Raw genomic sequence first — 19,701 nt, 5'->3', positions numbered from 1 at the left:
AAGATATTAAAGAAGAAGCCTGTAGCTTCACTTCCTTTACCTTGGGACTATGAAGAAAGTCAGTCCAAGAAAGAAGTCTACACACTGGGGAGGGCAGACCTGAGAGAGGCACAGAGAAATGAAGTCTGAGCCCTGAGCAAACCGTACCTGAAGATTACACCACCTCTGGACTTCCCTGTTAGGTGAGCCAAAAGCCCCCTTTATTTTTTAAAACCATGTGGAATTACCTCTTCTGTAACTTGCAACTTAAAACCTCCAAATCTTGAGAGAAACACATAGTCACTGAGCTCTTTTTTCCCCACCTCGTATTTTTCTTTTTAAAATCATTTTACACTTTATAGAAATACATACATAACAACATAGAAAAAGGCTATATTTTACTGTCTTAACTGCTTGTGTATTTCTTAACTTGTGTATTTCTATAAACATGTAAAACATGAATTTTATATATTCATTTAAATGGTTTACATAGCTACAATCATAGCATGCAGACAATTTTCGAATTTTGCTTCTTTTAGTTTATCATCGGTGTTATTCCTCTATCTAGACAGTTTTAATTATTAATGAGGGATGCAACATAATGACCTCAATATCATCTTATTAGATATTTGTATTATTTCCCACTTTTTAATTTTATAGTTTTGCAAGTAAGCTATTCAGAACTTTTATTTTATTTTTTTCAGTTGAATTACTTTCCTGGGATAAATCTCTCAGTGGTTTGTCGGTTCCTGAAACTCATGCGTTTCCCACATTTTACTTTTTCCCTCTGTTCTTCAAAACCTCCAAGCATGAACCTTGATGCTTGTGTTCTATAAATAGCACAGGAGAAAACACTATTTAAGCCTAAAATCAAAAACCGAATTCAAATGTGATAGGAAGGACTGTAGCACCTGTGAAACATACAGCAAAGAATTTCTCCTGGGAGCATTCCTAATCCCTCCTGTCAGCCCCTGAAACTAGACCTGTGGTATCAGTTTTTTACCTGCTGCAAGATCGGTTGACAGGATCAACCACCGTTTATACCATGATCTCTTGTCCCCCAGGGAATGACTGAGGCAATACTTTGGAAACGGGATACAGGACTTCATAGCTACCCTCGCAACAGACAAATATAGCACACGAGGCTCGTTTACAGTCAGTGATTTATTGGTCAGGAGGAATTTTACAATGGAGGAAAACAGGAAAAATTTTAAAAGGGACATAGCGCAAATATTTTTGTTGGAAGGCAAGGATGGGTCTGTATCCGCTTCTTATTGTATCAGGGGCAGCGATCTGAATGCCTAGCTCATAACAGATGTTCAATAAAAATACATTGCATGAATGCAAGAAAAAAGATGACATCCACCCAAAGGAAATCGATATCCTGGATATCACTGAACCACAGAGTCCTCCGGCCAGTCCCTGGGGCCATGTCTTGTACATTAGCCAGCTTGGAACGCAATGTAGCTTATACTTTCGAATTTCCACTTGGCCTTTGCTACCTTGATTATGCCCCTTAGAGCAGCTGTGTTCGGCTACGACGTCCAACGGGACTGTCAGGGCAGAACCTCCATTTCCTGATGGCTTCTGAATCGGTCTTGACCTGGTACACTGCTCAGCTCTCCTTACCCAAATGTTCTGTTACTCTGGTCACCAACACTGCAAATTCAAATTTCACTGGGCATCTTCTATTTTTATTGGCTAAATCTTGGAGATCCTATCTCCAGCCGCCATCGGGATGCCTCTCCATAGAGCTTCTAGTTTTCTACCTTGGTTGGGACCAAGAGGTAGTCTCACAGTTGGAATCTGGTTACCCCTTAGCTAGTAGTGCTGAGCAAAAGGAGCGTCCAGCCCTGGACATTGAGTTGGGACTGAGTCGTCTCAGGACAACCACTGGGACATCTTCAGAAAAGAGAAGCTGTCTGACAACCTGGAGAAAAGAGGAACAAGAAATTACAGGCGGGCTGGTGGAGGACGGTGCCTCCATATAAACTATACAGTTTGTGCTCTGCCTGTTTGATGTGTGTGTCACACAGAAAGAGGGTAGAGAAGGATGAGGGACAGTCTTGTGAATGCTCTCTCAGAGCCGGGAGGAAGAAATGAATGGCACTTCATGGCCATGAGACAGACAACCTGAAGGCATCCCGTGAAAAAACCCTGCTTCTTTGCTCCTTTTCCTGCTCTGTCCTTGCTAGGACCTGCACCCCCGCCCTCCACATGGCTTGTAACACCGACAATGTATGTCCTCCTTATAAAGGTCAAGGAGATAATGATCTCTTTGGAGTCTCCCAGCACAGTAGAAAACACCTAAGGAGTGACGGGGCGAGGTGGCATCATGTATGTTTTCCAAGACCAGTAAGTCCAGATCCCCTGATATGAAGACCCCTGGCTCCAGGGTGTAAGTGACTTATGGAGGACACCTGAGCACTCGTCTTTGTTTTGACAGGTTCCTGGATGCCTGGGAGGACACGTATGCCAGACCACATCCTCCCTAAAAACCCCAGTCCCCAAATAAAGATGAGACTCACGCCCCTTTTCCTTTCCGAGTGTCCCAGACGCCCTGTCTGTATGTGCTCTCTCTACATCTTCAATAAACACTGCTCCCACTTCCTCCTGGCTCGCGTTTGATTTCTGCCCTGCACAAAGCCAAGGACCATCTTGGCTGGCCCTGCGGAACCCCTTCTGGATGCTCGGACCTAGCCTGCCTATATCAGTTAGTTCCTGAGTCATGATTTCCTTATTAACATTCTGGACACCCAAGCACATCGGGGCTGACGCTAGACTCTGTGAAGCACAGACATGAATGTCATCCCAGGAAGAAATTCAGAATGAGTGTGGGGTGGGAAGTCACGTAGGGGTTAAGAGTGTGAGCTCAGGAATCAGGCTTCCTGAGTTCCGGTCCAGGATCCATCTCTCGTGGTTGTGTGGTTTTAGGCTGGTTACTTAATCTCTCTGAGTCTCAATTTCCTCCTCTATAAAGTAAGGATAAGAGAATCTACCTCAGAGAGTTGTTGGGAGGTTAAATGAGATAATGCAGGCATGTAAAACACATCCAATGAATTTGGGCCACTAGTCTCATGGTTACCAAACACGACCAATACAGAAGAACAAAAGTGGGAGGTGTTACCAGGGTTCTTTATGTTTCGAGTAATTGCCCAACTCAAACTGGATTAAATAACAAAGAACACTTCATGGCCTCTGCCACTGTAAATGTTCAGAGATGGGGCACGCTTCAGGTTTGAATCAGCAGCTCAATGGCATCATCAAGGACAGAGGTTGTTTTTGTCCCTCACTCTGTCACCCGAGTAACAGCTTCCTTCCCCAACCAGCTTTTCTCCCGGTGGTGGGATGGCTGCCAGTCACCCAGTGGAGTTTCATGCTTCCGCATTCACTTCCAAAGAGAGGCCAATGGGGAGGTTTGCCCTGGGATTCCAAGTAGCGGTGCTGAAATTCACTCTGACTTGAGTCATGGGCTCACCCCTGAACCAGTGACAGGACCTGGAGAATGGAACGCATCACTTGGTGAGTTAAATGAGGGCCCCTGCCGAAACTTCAGGGGGGATCAATTTCTCCCAAAGGCGAGAGGAAGATTCCAGATGGAGAGCTGGTAATACTAGAAAGGGACATGGATGCTGGGTAGGCACTCAGTAAGTGGGTATCTAGTAAGTTCTTTGTGGAATGATAGAAATATGTCAGAAGTGTCCCCCCAAGTTAGGTGAAGCCCAGGATGAATGAAATGTGCAACTATGAAAACATGGGCTGCTCGGGACACGGCAGGAGCGTGTGGTAGATGTCCTTCATTTCCCAGACGCAAAGGCAAATCTATTAATAAAATTCCTTCCTGGCAGCTGTCTCCTGGTGTAGACTCAAGGAAATGTATATTCAAAGGAAGGGGGAGGAAATTTTAGCCACAAAGCCGCAGTCACTAGTGCCGCAAGGTCACCTGGAACGGATGCAGTTCCTCAGGACGAGCACAAAGGTGTAAAGGGAGACGGGGCAGAGGCTCTCCAACGTCCCGGCCGGAAGGAAAGGAGGAGCTGGCAAAGAAGGCCAAGAGAGGATGGGCAACCTAACTTGAGGATGAGAAGAGAGGGCCGTTACGGAAGGCAAATCAGGAAGTGCTCGCTAATCTCTCCAGGGAGGCTGGAACAGGGGAGGCGCATCGAGAGGCCTGGAATGAGCATCCCACAGGCCCCGTGAAATGTCCCTGGAGAACCCCTTATCCTGCCTTCAGCACTGACCGTGAACTAGCCCACCAGGTTCTGATGGCCCCCCTGGGCCAGCGAGCCACCGGGGCAACTCCTCTTCAGAGCCTGATACAGCTGGTGCCTCACTGACTAGGAGCTCCAGAAGCAGCAGGATGGACCGCTTACAAAGCCTGCAGCCTGGGGCAGAGGGACCCCTGAGCCTGCGGTGTCAGAGCGGTTCGGAACACTAGTCCGAAGCAAGAGAACCAGAGGGAGAGGCGTCTGGGACACTGTTCGTCGTCACACATACAGATAGGTGGTTTGTTACAGCAGCTGGTACTCATCACCCTGATTATCTCACTCCGATGGTGCTCCCAAGAGTGGGGAGGGGCCCCAAGAGGGGAGCTTGTGCAGCTGATAGGAGTTCACACAGCTGCAAAGTCAACCGTCCCGAACGCCACCTTCTTTGTTTTCCCATAGCTGGACCTAGCTTGGCTCCCATGACCCAGGTTCCAACAGAGCAACGAGTCTGCTCCTCTGAGCCTCCCTCTTGAGTCTCCCCTCCTTGCCCTCCTCTCAAGCCCTTTTTTCTTTTGGGTGTGAAAGAGGCTCTTAGTTCCCCCTGCAAGCAGCCCCACTCTGTGGTTTATAGGGTAAACCGTAAGTTTTGCAATAATCTTTTTTCCTTTCCATAATCCCCAACCTGACACCAAAAAAAATTAGTTTGACTTTGAGACATCTGTCTTTTCAAAAGACATCTGTCTGCAGTCTACTTAGGGGGTTGAAAAACAGAAAGGTGGCTCTTTCAGGGTTCAGTCTCCCTCTGCCCACCCCCGCCTGCCCTTTCACAAGCCCCTTCCCCCACCAAATACCCTGATGACTGGGGGAAGAGCTATGGACACAAGGAATGAGAAGGCAACTTCTCAGTGCCCCAGACTCTCTTCTCCACCACATTTGTGTATATCCCCCTGTTTCATTCCGGGCAGGACTGGAGATGGTTTACACAGACACACAAAACAAGCTGCGATAACTTTAATGTGGGCAGAGGGGAGAGAAGACAAAAGGGAAATGGGCATAAGACAGATGAGGTGCTCCCGTGGGCTGATCTCATTTCTGTTGTGGAAGCAGGTGCCGGCAGAGGCTCCCGCTGGCTCTTGGCTCACAGACCAGTTCCACGTGCAACTTCAGGCCTATGACCTGTGACGAGGGCTGCACAGAGTCAGGCCTGCCTGGCCGCAGACACGGCAGCTACTTTGTTCATCGCTGTTGTCTCACTAACACTTCGAGTAGAACGCCAGTGGGATTTACTGTCCCAAACGCTGCTCATCACAACACCTTCTTCTTCCAGGAGCACTCCCGACAAGCTCCCTCCTTAATTCACACCAGACCCGTGGTCAAGAAAGCCCCCAACTCTTGGCCTGTTTATCGCTAAGCCAACTCTCCTCCTGACTTGCTAGATGGAAATGGCTGTCACAACCATCATCGCTGGCTGTGGAGACTGAGTCCCTACCCACCATCTTCTCCAGCATCCCAACAGTTGCAGGCTGGGTAGGAAAATCTGTGTCTTTAGCCGTGGTAGAGACAACACCAAGTGTTTGCCACACTGCTTCCTCTCCCCGGGCACGGGAAGACTACGTCTTTCAGGCTCCTTGGAAGTTTGTTCTGGGTATTGAAAAAGTGGACAGAAGAAATGTAGGTCGCTTCTAGACTGGGCCTCTAAAACATTCTCGCGCAATCCTCTGGCTACCTCTTCCCCTTCTGCAGTGACCTCTGGAGAAGCAACCACACGTTTATATGTCTGCACAAGATGGAAGGCTCAAGAACCCAGAGGACATTCTGCCCCCAACCCAGGAGAGCCATCCAACCCATGCTGGACTGTGATGTAGGTGATACATGAAATTTCATTATGTTAAGCCACGGAGATTGGAGATTGTTTGTTACAGCAGCTGTAATTACTCATCTTGACCAGTACACTATCCAAGTTGCCGATGAAAGCCATAGCATGGCCCCATGGCAACCATCAAAATGTCCTCAAAATTCCATTATGCCATTGGTCAACTTCAGCCCTCATGTCATGGGTATGGGCGATCATGTGGACCAACCCCTCGATCCCCCCAGCGGGCAGTCACCTACTCCCCTGCCTTTGTCACCTGAGGTCTCAAGGACACCGTGAAGATATACTCAGAGGATTTGGGTAGCAGTACATGACAAGACTGTAAGATATCAATTTCCAGTTTGGACTCGGTCTGCTCTGTCCAGAGTCGCTGGACGTGTCAGGTCGACTTGGCACGGAGAAAGGACACCAGCCAATTTTAATCTTAGGTCTGGGTTTTCCCAATCAATCCCTTTCTGCCCACCCTTGCTCTCCTTGGCCAAGGCCACATACCCAGCTCTCGGCCCATAGAGAGTCTTGGCGCCATACTCTGATAAAACTTCATTGTGACAGTGCATTCGTTTGCTAGCGCTGCCGTAGTAAAATACCACGGACTGGGAGGCTTAAATGATAGAGATTTATTTTCTCTCAGTTCTGGAGGCTAGAAGTCTGAGATCAAGGTGTCGGCCGAGTTGGTTTCTCCTGAAGCTGGTAGATGGCCACCTTCTCACGTAGTCTTTCCTGAGTCAGTGCACATTCCTGGTGTCTCTGTGGCCACATTCCCTCTTCCCATAGGGAGAGCAGTCATGTTGGATTAAGCCCCACCCTAACAGTCTTATCTTAACTCGATCACCTCTTGAAAGGCCTTATCTGCAGAAACAGTCACATTTTGAGGTTCTGGAAGTTAAGAATTCAACATATGGACTTGAAGGGACAAATTCAGCCCATACCGATCAGTATCCATATTTCTGTGAATTATTTCTGTGGATTATTTAAGGTGGGGGGAGCCTGTTCTCATGGAGGAGCCAGATCATCTACAACATAGACTTAACAGGGCACCAGGGTTGGGCTGCATGTTTTCTAGAATTTTCTAGAACAAAAAAAATTAGGAGAAAATACATACCGCCTTGGGTTTGGTGATGAGTTTCTAGATACAACACCAAAAGCATAATCCCCCCCACTCAAATTTAATAAACTGGACTTTATCAAATTTAAAAACTTTGCTCTGTGAATAGCACTGCCAAGAGAACGAAGGTACAGGTTACCTACTGGGAGAAAATATTTGTCAATCACACATCAGGTAAAGGGCTTGGACCCAAAACACATACATAAAAAAAAACTCTTGGGACACCTAGGTGGCTCAGTCGGTTAAGTATCAGCTTCGGCTCAGGTCATGATCTCACAGTCTGTGAGTTCAAGCCCCGCATCAGGCTTTGTGCTGACAGCTCAAAGCCTGGAGCCTGCTTTGGATTCTGTGTCCCCCTCTCTCTCTGCCCCTCCCCCACTCACGCTCTGTCTCTCTTTCTCAAAAACAAACATTAAAATTTTTTTTTTAATTCTTAAAACTCAATAATTACTGTGTGGCTCAGTCAGTTAAGCCTCTGACTCTTGATTTTGGTTCAGGTCATGCTCTCACGCTTCATGGGTTCGGAGCCCGCCATCAGGCTCTGCACTGACAGCACAGAGCCTGCTTGGGATTTTCTCTCTCCTCTCTCTCTCCCCTTCCTCCTGTTTGTGCCCTCTCTCTCTCTCTCTCTCTCTCAAAATAAATAAATAAACAAAAAGAAAAACACAACAATTACGAACAAAAATTTTAATGGACAAGATATCTGAACAGATACCTCATCAAAGAAGATCGACAAATGGCAAATAAGCATATGGAAAGATGCTCAACATCATTTAACATTAGGGAAAAAACCAAAACATCAGTGAGATACCACTACATACCCATTAGGACTAAAACCCAAAATAATCTTTACAACACCAATTGCTTGCAAGGATGTGAAGCAACAGAAGTCTCATTCTTTGCTGGCAGGATGCAAATGGTGCAACCACTTTGGAGACAGTTTGAGAATTCTAACTTTTGTCTTAGGGTAATGATGCAACACTCGTACCATGCATTCACCCAACTGATTGGAAGGTAGTTATGTCTGCCCTAAAACATATGTTTTATCTCTTTCAAATCCGTGATTTATTCGTAATTACCAAAAACAAGATGTCCTTTTTTTAAAAATATAATTTATTGTCAAGCTGGCTAACATACAGAGTATACAGTGTGCTCTTGGCTTCGGAAGTAGATTCCCATGATTCATCGCTTACATACAACACCCAGTGCTCATCCCAACAAGCGCCCTCCTCAATGCCCATCGTCCATTTACCCTTCTCCCCCACCCCAATCAACCCTCAGTTTGTTCTCTGTATTTAAGAATGTCTTGTGGGGGCTCCTGGGTGGCTCAGTCGGTTGAGCGTCCGACTTCGGCTCAGGTCACGATCTCGCGGTCTGTGAGTTCGAGCCCCGCGTCGGGCTCTGGGCTGATGGCTCAGAGCCTGGAGCCTGCTTCCGATTCTGTGTCTCCCTCTCTCTCTGCCCCTCCCCCGTTCATGCTTTGTCTCTCTCTGTCTCAAAAATAAATAAACGTTAAAAAAAAAATTAAAAAAAAAAAGAATGTCTTGTGGTTTGACTCCCTCTCAGTTTGTAACTATTCTTTTTTCTTCCCCCCAAGACGTCCTTTATTTTTTATTTTCATTTTTTTACGTTTATTTATTTTTTGAGAGACATAGAGGGACAGAGCACAAGTTGGGGAGGGGCAGAGAGAGAAGGGGACATAGAATCCGAAGCAGGCTCCAGGCTCCGAGCCGTCAGCACAGAGCCCGACGCGGGGCTCGAACTCACAAACCGTGAGATCACGACCTGAGCCAAAGTCGGACACCCAACCGACTGAGCCACCCAGGTGCCCCTAAGATGTCCTTTAATAGGTAAATAGATAAAGAAATTGTGGTATATCCATACAATGGGATGACACACACACACAAAAAAGGAATGGGCTATCAAGACACAAAAACATGGATGAATATTGCTAAGTGAAAAAAAGGCAGTCTACAAGTCTAAATTTGTTATAATTCCATTTATGTGACAATCTGGAAAAGGCAAAACTATAGAGATAGTAACTGGGGGACTGGGGAAGCAGAGAGGTTCAGTAGATGAGGCACAGGAGATATTCTAGGGCAGTGATACTGTAATGATGGACACATGCCACCACGCACTTTTCAAAATCCATGAGTACTTATAGCACAAAGATGGACCCTCCATGTATGCGATTTTTAAAATGTCTTAGGAGGGGAGCCTGGGTGGCTCAGTCAGTTAAGCAACCGACTTCGACTCAGGTCATGATCTCACGATTCGTGAATTCAAGCCCCGTGTCGAGCTCTGTACTAACAGTACGGAGCCTGCTTGTGATTTTCTCTCTCTATCTCCGTCTCTGTCTCTGTCTCTCTCTGCCCCTACCCTGCTCATGCTCCTTCTCTCAAAATAAATACATAAACTTTGTTTTATGTTTATTTATTTTTGAGAGAGAGAGAGCGTGAGTGGGGGAGGAGCAGAGAGAGAGGGAGACACAGAATTCCAAAGCAGGCTTCAGGCTCTGAGCTGTCAGTACAGGGCCTGACCCAGAGTTCAAACTCACGAACTGTGAGATCATGACCTGAGCCGAAGTTGATGCTTAACAGACTGAGCCGCCCAGGTGCCCCAATAAATAAACTTTACAAAAATTAAAAACAAACAAACAAACCATAGTACTAGATTATAACCCAAAGTGTAAACCATGCAAGAGTCTGTACTGATATAAATGATTGAATAAATAGCAGAAAAGAGACATATCTCCCATGCAGAAGGATCCCAAATAACATATGTAAAGCATAACTCTCCCTCCTTAAGTGTGGACTTCACACAGTGACTTCTTTCCAATGAGGACAGTATGAAGGGGTGGGGGGCAGAGTACTTTACAGTGGGCAAACTGACAGGACTTCAGGCAGGTGATGAAGTTTGAAAGCATGTAAATCAAGGTGATAGCATGTACCACTCATATGGTGTGACAAGAATGTCACTTTGCCTCTGTGGTCTTCCTCCCCAAAACTATAACCAGTCTAACTATGAGAAAAATATCAGGCACGCCCAATGGAGAACATTCTATGAAATGCTAACCAATACTCCTCAATTGAGGGGCGCCTGGGTGGCTCAGTCGGTTAAGCGTCCGACTCTTGGTTTTGGCTCAGGTCATGGTCTCACGGTTTCGTGGGTTCGGGCCCCACATCTGGCTCCGTGCTGACAGTGTGGAGCCTGCCTGGGATTCTCTCTTTCCCTTTCTCTCTGCCCCTCCTCTGCTTGCACTGTCTCTCTCTCAAAAATAAATAAATAAACTTAAAAAAAAAAACTGTCAATTGAAAATATGAGAAGGGTGGGACGCTTGGGTGGCTCAGTCGGTTAAGCATCCGACTTCAGCTCAGGTCATAATCCCGTGGTTCATGAGTTCGAGCCCCACGTTGGGCTCTGTGCCGACAGCACAGAGTCTGCTCGGGATTCTCTCTCTCCCTCTCTTTCTCTGCCCCTCCCCTGCACTCTTTCTCTCAAAAATAAATAAATAAGCATTAAAAAAAAAAAAAGAAAAAAAGAGAGAAAGAGAGAAGGGGAGGAGAGAGGGAAGAATAAGAGTGGACAGAGAAAGGACATTAGGTAAAAACTACGAAACTCTGAGTTAAGTAATAATAATGGATCAGTATTCGTTCATTAATGGTAAGGAGGTGCCATAGTAATGTAAGATGTCAGCAATCAGGGACACTGGATGCAGAATATATGAAAACTCTGTACTGTCTTTGAAATCTTTCTGTGCACCTACAACTACTCTAAAATAAAAGTTTACTTTGAAGCTCCTGGGTGGCTCAGTCAGTGGAGTGTCCGACTCCTGATTTCGGCTCATCATCTCACAGTTTCATCAGTTCAAAGCCCACGATATCGATGCAGAAACTGCTTGAGGTTCTCCCCCCTCTCTGCCCCTCCCCCGCTCGCACTCTCTATGTCCCTCTCAAAATAACTAATTAAACTTTTTAAAAAATTGTAAAATAAGGGGCTCCTGGGTGGCTCAGTCGGTTAAATGCCTGACTTCGGCTCATTTTGGGGGAACGCAACTGAATGGTCAGAAGGACATAATAATTGTGACTATAACAATAATCACATAATAATGCTTACCATGTGCCACACTGGGGGCCTTCCTTGAGATTCCCTTAAGATCACTTAGGGCGGCCATGGGAGGTAAATGTACTTCCTTCTGATAGAGGGATGAGACCTCAGGGTAGGGTTTATTAATGTACTCACTCCTTTTACAAATACTGAGACCCACTATGTGCCAAGCACTGTTCTAGGTGCCACAGGTACAGCAATGATCAAAACGGAAATCTCTGCTTTCCTGGGGCTTGCATTATAATGGGTGGGGACAGACATTAAACAACACAAACCAGGGGGCGCCTCGATGGCTCAGTCGGTTGAGAGTCCAACTCTTGATTTCAGCTCAGGTCACGATCCCGGGATGGTGGAATCTAACCCCACATCAGGCTCTGTGCTGAGCAGCTCGGAGCCTGGAGCCTGCTTCAGATTCCGTGTCTTCCTCTCTCTCTGCCCCTCCCCTGGTCATGTTCTGTCTCTCTGTCTGTCAATAATAAACATTAAAAAAATTTTTTTTAATAAAAAGAAAAAAACAGATAAATCAGCGAGGTCCATGGCACAGTGGACGGTGAGAAGTGCTCTGGAGAAGCAGAAAGCAGGGAAGGGGAAAGAAGGGAAGGGCTCATGGAACAGGAGACAAATGAAGAGATTTGGGGGTGGGTACGTGCCGGCACGTGGAAGAAACAGTCTAGGCGGAGGGAAGAGCCAGTGCAAAGGCCCAGGGGTGGGAACATGCCTGGTCTGTGCAAGAAATCAGAGAGGTGCAGGGGGCCTGGCTGGGCAGGGTCCTGCTGGCCATGGAGAAGACGTAAGCGATGGGCTGGGTTTGGAGCAGAGGAGTGGCAGGATCTGACTTTGGCTTTAAAGGATCGTTCTGGCTTCTATGTTGGCTGCAGGGGGCAAGGGAAGACCAATGAGGAGGCTGAGGAGCCAGTCTGGGAGAGGGATGACGGCAGCTCGGACCAGGATGGTGACAGTGAAGTGGAGACAGCAGGTGGGTTCTGGTTCTAATTTGAAAGTAGAAGGTAGAGTCCATAGCCTGTGCTGGTGTTTGAGTTTGGCACATAAAATAGAGGAATCAAGGACACCAGTCCTCCTCAGCTGCACCCGCCCAAGGGTCTCCTGGAGTCCCTTTTTCCAAACCCGCGGACACCCCTCCCACCGCCGGGAAACCCACAACTTGGCTCGACCGCCTGAGACTGGAGTGGGAAATGCCAGAGCACATCCTGAGCCTTTTGGTTCATCCTGGGCAAAGCCTTAAAGAAGGTAGAACGTGGGGCACGGAGCCAGGCTTGGACCGCATCTTCCTTCCGTGGTTGATTCCAGAGTCCGGGACCTCCAAGTCTTCCCCAGGGCTGGCCGGGAGTGGAGGCTGGGGAGGGTCAAACCCTCCCTCAGCCGCTGGAAGCTGGTGTGACCTGGGACAAGTCCCTTCGTCTCTCTGGAGCTCCATTCTCTCCTCTCTACACTGGAGGCAGCCATTCTGACTTTGTTGGGGAGCCGTGACAAGCAAACGAGATTTTTAAAAAATATATGAAAATTGCTGGCCTGTGATTGGGTCTGGCTCGGTATATGTGTCACTTTCCCCATCCCCTTTAAATGACAGGATTTAGGAGTATACCCCTCAAGTAATTCAAGTTTTAAAAGTCAACTTTGTTGAGGGGCATACAGCACACTGCGTACATATGAAGTGGACAAGTTTTCTCGAGGTCCTTTGCAATTCATCCTTGCCTGTACCTCGGCCCCAGAAATCACTGATCTGCTTTCCGATGTAATAGATCACTTTGCACCTTACAGAATTTAACAACAATGGAATCATAGAGCCTTTTGTTACCAGCTTCTTTCACTTAGCATGATGTTTTCGAGTTTCACCCGTGGTATATGCATCAGTGATTCATTTCATATTATTACCGAATCGCATTCCATTGCATGGATGGACCACAGTCTGTTTATCCATTTTCCAATAGACAGATGCGTAAATTGTCTCCAATTCTGAGTTATTGTGCATAGTGCTGCTATAAACACTCACATCCAGGTCTTTACATGGACATATGCTGTCATTTCTCTTGCACATAATATACCCAGGAGTGGGATGGAGGGGTTGTAAGATTAAGTGTATGTTTAGCTTTTAAGAAACCATCAGGGCGCCTGGGTGGCTCAGTCGGTTAAGCCCCCAAGTCTTGATTTCAGCTCAGGTCATGATCTCACAGTTTGTGAGATTGAGCCCTGGGTCAGGCTCTGTGCAGACAGTGCAAAGGGTTCTCTCTCCCACTCTCTCTCTGCCCCTCCCCTGCTCTCTCTAGCATGCTCTCTCTCTCTCTCTCTCAAAAATAAATAAACATTTTTTTTAAAAAAGAAAAAAGAAAGAAGCCATCAAGCAGTGTTCCATAATGGTTGTACCCTTTTACATTTCCATCAGACTCCATTTTTTTACCATCTAGAGAAACATCACTTGGTTAATCAAGAAGACAAAAGAGCATGCCGAGGAAAGTCGCCCATGTGACTGTCACGGTTTGTGTGTAATTACCGTGCAACCCAACAATTAGGCAGCCTGTTAAGCATTTGGAGCTGTGCTCAAAGATGTGTTCTGTTACATCATCAGTCATTCTTCTACCCTGCTCTGGGGACACTGCTTCACCCAGAGCTTTTGGTTTTTGGTTTTTCCAGTGAGGATATACTGCAATCTCCTTAGCACAGTTTGTAATGTAAATGAGACCAGACGACGCATACGGACACATCTATCTCCCTCCCCCCGCCATCCCACCAACACACACGCATGCTCACATGCACACACACGGTAACTTGGAACACCTTTGGGTAAACAAACTCGGGAAGACATCCAGCTCCACCATGATGACCTATTAAGAGTATCGTCCGCTCTGTCTGATCCCCATCCCCCACATCCTGAGAAAAGGTTTTGATTATAAGAACTTAATTTTAGAATACTGTTAGATGTGCAGAAAAGCGTGAAGGTAGTACAAGGCTCCCTGCTGCCCCACACCCAATGTCTCCTATTGCTGGCATCTTACGTTACTATGGTACCTTTGTCACAACTACTGTACTAATACTGATCCATTGTCATTAGTTAGTTCTGATTCCTTAGTTTTTGCCTAAAGTCCTTTCTCTGTCCCAGGATCCCGCATTACATCCAGTCATCAGCTCTCCTTAGACCCCTCCAGTTTTTTAAAAAAACTTTAATGTTTATTTATTTTTGAGAGAGAGAAAGACAGAGTGTGAGTGGGGGAGGGGAGAGAGAGAGAGAGAGAGAGAGACAGAATCCAAAGCAGGTTCCAAGCTCTGAGCTGCCAGGACAGAGCCCGATGCGGGGCTCGAACCCACAAACCCTGAGATCATGACCCGAGCCGAAATCGGACGCTTAATTGACTGAGCCACCCAGGCGCCCCGACCCCTCCAGTTTTTGACAGTTTCTCCGACTTTCCAGGCCTAGAATCAGTCATTTCTCCAAACATCCTGCCTCCTTTTATTGGAGAATGATATTAGAAACCAAGATCTGGCGCTAGATGTGCTCAATGCTGCCAGGATGCCTGGCTTCTCAGCCCTCTTGCTGACAGAGCAGGCAGACATATGTTCCTATACTAATCTATGTATATGCACATATCTGTAATGATTTCTTTTTTAAAAAAATTTTTTAATGTTTATTTATTTTTGAGAGAGAGACAGAGACAGAGCATGAGCCGGGGAGGAGCAGAGAGAAAGGGAGACACAGAATCCAAAGCAGGCTCCAGGCTCTGAGCTGTCAGCACAGAGCCCAACGCGAGGCTCGAACCCACGGGCCATGAGATTGTGACCTGAGCCAAAGTCAGACGCTTAACCGACTAAGCCCCCCAGGAGCCCCAGTAAATATTTCTGTACGTGCCCATCTGCAGCTATAGTAAGCCAAACTTGAGTTCACGCTGATGGCCCCAACTCTAACCCAGTGCCACGTGGATCATTCTAGCTCTCCCTTTTGCTTATCTGTGACCTCCCACTCTGCCAGAGAGTAACCTGGCCCCCGCAGTCCACTTACTTAATTGTTCAAGTCCAGCATGCATGTGTGGTGATTTCACAGTTGTTAACCTGTACCCCAGTGGGGACCGACTTCACCAGCTACAGTATAGCGCTGTGTGCTTAGCTTTATGGACTCCACTCATTTCCAAAATGACTTAGGTGAGCATCCTTTCCCATCCAAACCTTATTTCATGGCCTGGACCTCCTCTTCTGATGATGGTAAATCTGGCCGTTGGGTTGATATTCCTTGTGGATACTGGATCCCCCTGCTTTACTGAGTCTCATCATTCTCCTCTGCCATCACTGGACTGAGTGATACCTCCTACCTCAAACCAGCCTGAAGAAACCCTCTCGGCCCACCCACCAAGCTCCGTGACCTCATGGGGGGACCCAGCCATGGCCCAGCTCCAGCCAGCCTTCACTCCCGTCTGAACATCACTGCTTGCCCTCCAGGACCACGCAGCAGGGGCCGACCACTCTGGGCCCTGGCCAAGCTGTCCAGCCATCCTGCTGGCCTGCCTTGTAACTGGGGCCTTCTCAGGTTACTCGGAGGATCACTTGCCTTAGAAACTCCAGCTGTCACCTCGGGCGCATCAGTAACCGATGCCAAGGCCCTGAGCGGTGGAGGGCTGGCCACAAGCAAGTGTCCCCAGGCATCCCACGGGCCCCGTGCTCCGTCCCCGCAACCACTGAGAGCACCAGTGAGGAAGGTGAGCGATCTGGGGGTGCGGGGGGTCATCAGCCAACATTCTGGGATGGGTGGCCCTGGGACACCTCCCTCTGATGCCCCAAGATAGCCCATCAGCCCTGCCAGGAGCCTGGATTCCTGTTTCTAGGGGAAGGTGAGAGAGCAGAGAGTGGCCCGGACCAGGAGCTCGGGGTGGGCGGGGGAGGGCTTGGGTCGCGTTGCAGGGCTGGGGACAAATAGGAGGGCTTGGCACGGTGCAAAAGCCCAGTGGGGTCTGAGTGGCTTTCAGTCCCCGTGACTGTGGACTCCCCAGGTTGTGTGTAGAGGTGTGAGGTATTGCCTGCTCCGGCCTCTGGTAGGCAGCTTGCCATTGGTGCTCTGGCCAGAACAGGTGTGCATGTGGAGGGGAAGCACGGCTCCCAGCCCCAGCTTCAGAGTTTCCAGCCAGCCCCTCTTTGACTGTGGGGGGGCTGGCCGCCTCCCTCGCGGTACAAGAACTGACCTCAGGCTCCTTTAAGACACGGTGATGCCCCCACCCCATCTGGGCCCTATGGACCCAAGAGTCCAGCACTGCCTCCAAGCGACGGAAAACGCGTCCCTGAGACCCCATGGCAGGATGGCCACTGGCAGAGGAGGACCAGGTCCCCTGGGATGGGTTCAGGAGTAAGCCAGCCGGTCTTGGGGTGTGACAGCCTCCGCCACACCCAGGGTGAGGAGTGCTCACACTGTGTCCTCTGGTGGCCAGGCGAGACAGATTCTCACTGGTTGTCGCTTAAAACCGTTTCTTCCTGGCCCACGATGCTGTCAGAACCCTGGGTCTCCTCCCCGCCTCAACCTCAAAGACATTTTCAGGTGCCTGGGAGAGGGAGCCACGGGAGGCCGACTCTGTGCAGGGGATCCAGGCATCTGTGGAGGGCCTTCAAAACCAGCCGTCCATGGTTCTTCGAAGCCAGGGTCAGGAAGTCCTCAGAACTAAGGACTCTTCCCCGGAAAACTAAGCCTTCACACCACATACTACCTACAACTTCAGAGGCTGTCCCTGGGCTGCTGTTCTAAATAGACACAGGGAAACATGGGTCGTTCCATCCAGGACAGGCCTCCCCCCCCCCTCCAGGTTGTGTTCGTTAACCTTAAAAATAAAAATTATTTTTCCGGCAAAAATGGGTTGACTCAAGAATGGCAGAGAATGGTAATTCAGGACAAGCCTATGGCAAAAATCATAGGCTAGTCCACCAAACCAAGGAGGGGAACTTTCTTTCGCAGAGAAGGAGGAGGAAGTCAGGAAGGGTTGTTTTGAAGGAAAGTCCACTGGGAAAAGTGAGGGATGGGGGTAAAGACAGCTCCTCATTGGCTCAGTTGAGTTGCAGGGCGCTCCCTTTCTTGGAGGAGAGGCTATGCACATCTTGCCCTGTTGGACCTGAACTGGATGATTCTCTTCTGTTTGATGATTCCTCTGTGGGGGTTGGTAATAGATCATTCTTCCTACAGTTGAGGTAGACTGTTATGGCTCCCCCTTCTGGCCTCCTGGCTCCCTTTTAGTGAGGTTTCCCATTATTAATTTTCCCATTAAGGTTTGTGGCCCCAGCCCACCTCACCGGTGCCCACATCTGGCCTCTTTTGGAAGACAGAGGCACCCCCCGCCCCCGGCCAGGCTCTCCTACAGCCGGGAGCCTAGAGACCTCCAAGTCAGTGGGAATTTGTGAGTTCATGTCACTGGGAAGTCCCTTTGCCACATGGAAGTTGGTGAATTTCAGGCACAGCTGGATCCAGGAGTTCAGACACTGTTTTAAGAACTAATTCTCCACGTGGAGGCAGAGAGAATTAGAGGCTCAGACTGGCGCATCTCCTGGGCATCTAAGCGGCCTGCAGGGCCACAAGGAATCCCCTGGACAGTGTCTCTCCCTCTCCAGCCGCACCACCAGCGCTGCCATGCCGACCACCAACCAGGGCTGGCCCGAAGACTTTGGCTTCCGGCTAGGCGGCTCGGGCCCCTGCTTCGTCCTGGAGGTGACAGAAGGGAGCAGTGCTCACGCCGGGGGTCTGCGGCCCGGGGACCAGATCCTGGAGGTGGAGGGGCTGGCCGTGGGCGGCCTGAGTCGCGAGCACCTCGTGCGCCTGGCCCGGCGCTGCCCGCGCGTGCCGCCCAGCCTCGGGGTGCTCCCGGGCCCCGACGGGGGTCCAGCCGCGGGATCCGGACGCGCGTCCCCGACCGCAGCCCTAAGGCCGCTGCGCCCCAGCAGAGGCCTCTCCCTGGGCCGCGAGCTGCTGCGTCTGACGGGCCGCAAGCGCCCGGAGGCCGTGCACCGGGAGCGCAGGCGCAAGGCCCAGGAGTTCAGCCGCAAGGTAGGAGCCGCGAGGGGTGAGGGGTGAGGGGTGAGGAGTCGGGGTGGTGGGCAGGGGACCCTGGGCACGGGCCTGTTGTGGGCCTGGAGCTTGAGGCTCCCATAACCTGGAGCTGAGGAATCTTCTGGAGACATATTTACCAGAAATATAATGACATTCAAGCTTCAAAGCCCTGTACCTAATTTTGTAATTCTTAATCTTTTTTTTTTAAGTTTATTTACTTATTTTTGAGAGAGACAGAAGGAGCCAGCGGGGGAGGGACAGAGAGAGCTAGAGAGAGAATCCCAAGCAGGCTCCACACTGTCGGCACAGAGCCTGATGCAGGGCTCTAACTCATGAGCCACGCACGAGATCATGACCTGAGCCGAAACCAAGAGTCGGACGCTTAAGCCGCTGAGCCACCCAGGCGCCCCGTAATTTTGTTGACTCTTGTTCGGTTGTTTTGTAGAAGTTGCTTTTCTTTTTTATTGACATACACAGGGGTATAAAGTACATCAAGTGTACAGATCAACACATTTAACGTATGCACACACCCTTGTAATCAACCACCTTCCTCAAAATGTAGAGCAACAGAATATAGATAATGACAAATGTAGAAAACAGAATGATTCCTTCTCCCCGGAAAGTTTCTACGTGCTCTTTTTTCTGTCCTATTCACCCCATCAAGAGGTAGCTGATATTTTTTTTTTAATTTTTTTTTTAACGTTTATTTATTTTTGAGACAGAGAGAGACAGAGCATGAACGGGGGAGGGTCAGAGAGAGAGGGAGACACAGAATCTGAAACAGGCTCCAGGCTCTGAGCAGTCAGCACAGAGCCCGACGCGGGGCTCGAACTCACATACCGCGAGATCGTGACCTGAGCCGAAGTCGGACGCTTAACCGACTGAGCCACCCAGGCGCCCCAAGAGGTAGCTGATATTTTGAACTCCAACATTAGAGATGACTTTTGCCTGTTTGTGAGGTTGGTGTTAATGGATGTACTTGATGTTAATGGACGCACAGCACGTTCTCTTTGGCGCTGGGCTTCTTGTTATGCTCGTGACTGTCACCCACATCCTGTGGTAGTGGATGTTCCCTTCCATTGCCCGTATTACTAACATAGTGTCTTAGTCTGTTGTGGCTGCTGTAACAAAACACCAGAGACCAGGGGGCTCAGAAACAAAAGGAATTAATTTCTCACCATTCTGGAGGCTGGAAGTAGAGGTTCTCAGCACACCAGCAGACTTGGTGTCTGGTGAGAGTCACTTGCTGGTTCATAGCTGGTGCCTTCTCCCTGTGGTGACAGGGGCAGGGGGACTTGCTGGGGTTTCTTGTCTAAAGGCACAAATCCCTTTCGGAAAGGCTCTACCCAGAGCCCTCCCAGAGGCCCCACCTCCTAATACCATCGTCTTTGGGGCTTAGGATTTT

General features: G+C 48.9%; 1 protein-coding gene across 2 annotated transcripts in view; it reads left to right on the top strand.

The window, feature by feature from the left end:
- The first annotated feature begins 17,719 nt into the window (after positions 1-17,719).
- GRID2IP (Grid2 interacting protein) overlaps positions 17,720-19,701 on the top strand; it is a 36,343-nt gene continuing 34,361 nt past the window's right edge. For both annotated transcript variants that reach the window (XM_053893952.1, XM_053893951.1), the window contains exon 1: positions 17,720-18,293. In XM_053893952.1, the coding sequence (XP_053749927.1) occupies positions 17,880-18,293 (414 nt within the window). In that variant the 5' untranslated portion in view covers positions 17,720-17,879. The remainder of the gene's footprint in view (positions 18,294-19,701) is intronic.

This window comes from Panthera pardus, unplaced genomic scaffold (genome assembly GCF_024362965.1).
Source record: "Panthera pardus isolate Hobbes unplaced genomic scaffold, ASM2436296v1 HiC_scaffold_4, whole genome shotgun sequence".
Taxonomy (NCBI): Eukaryota; Metazoa; Chordata; class Mammalia; order Carnivora; family Felidae; genus Panthera; species Panthera pardus.
Note: the sequence above shows the minus strand (reverse complement) of the source record. Positions and strands in the feature narration are given on the sequence as shown.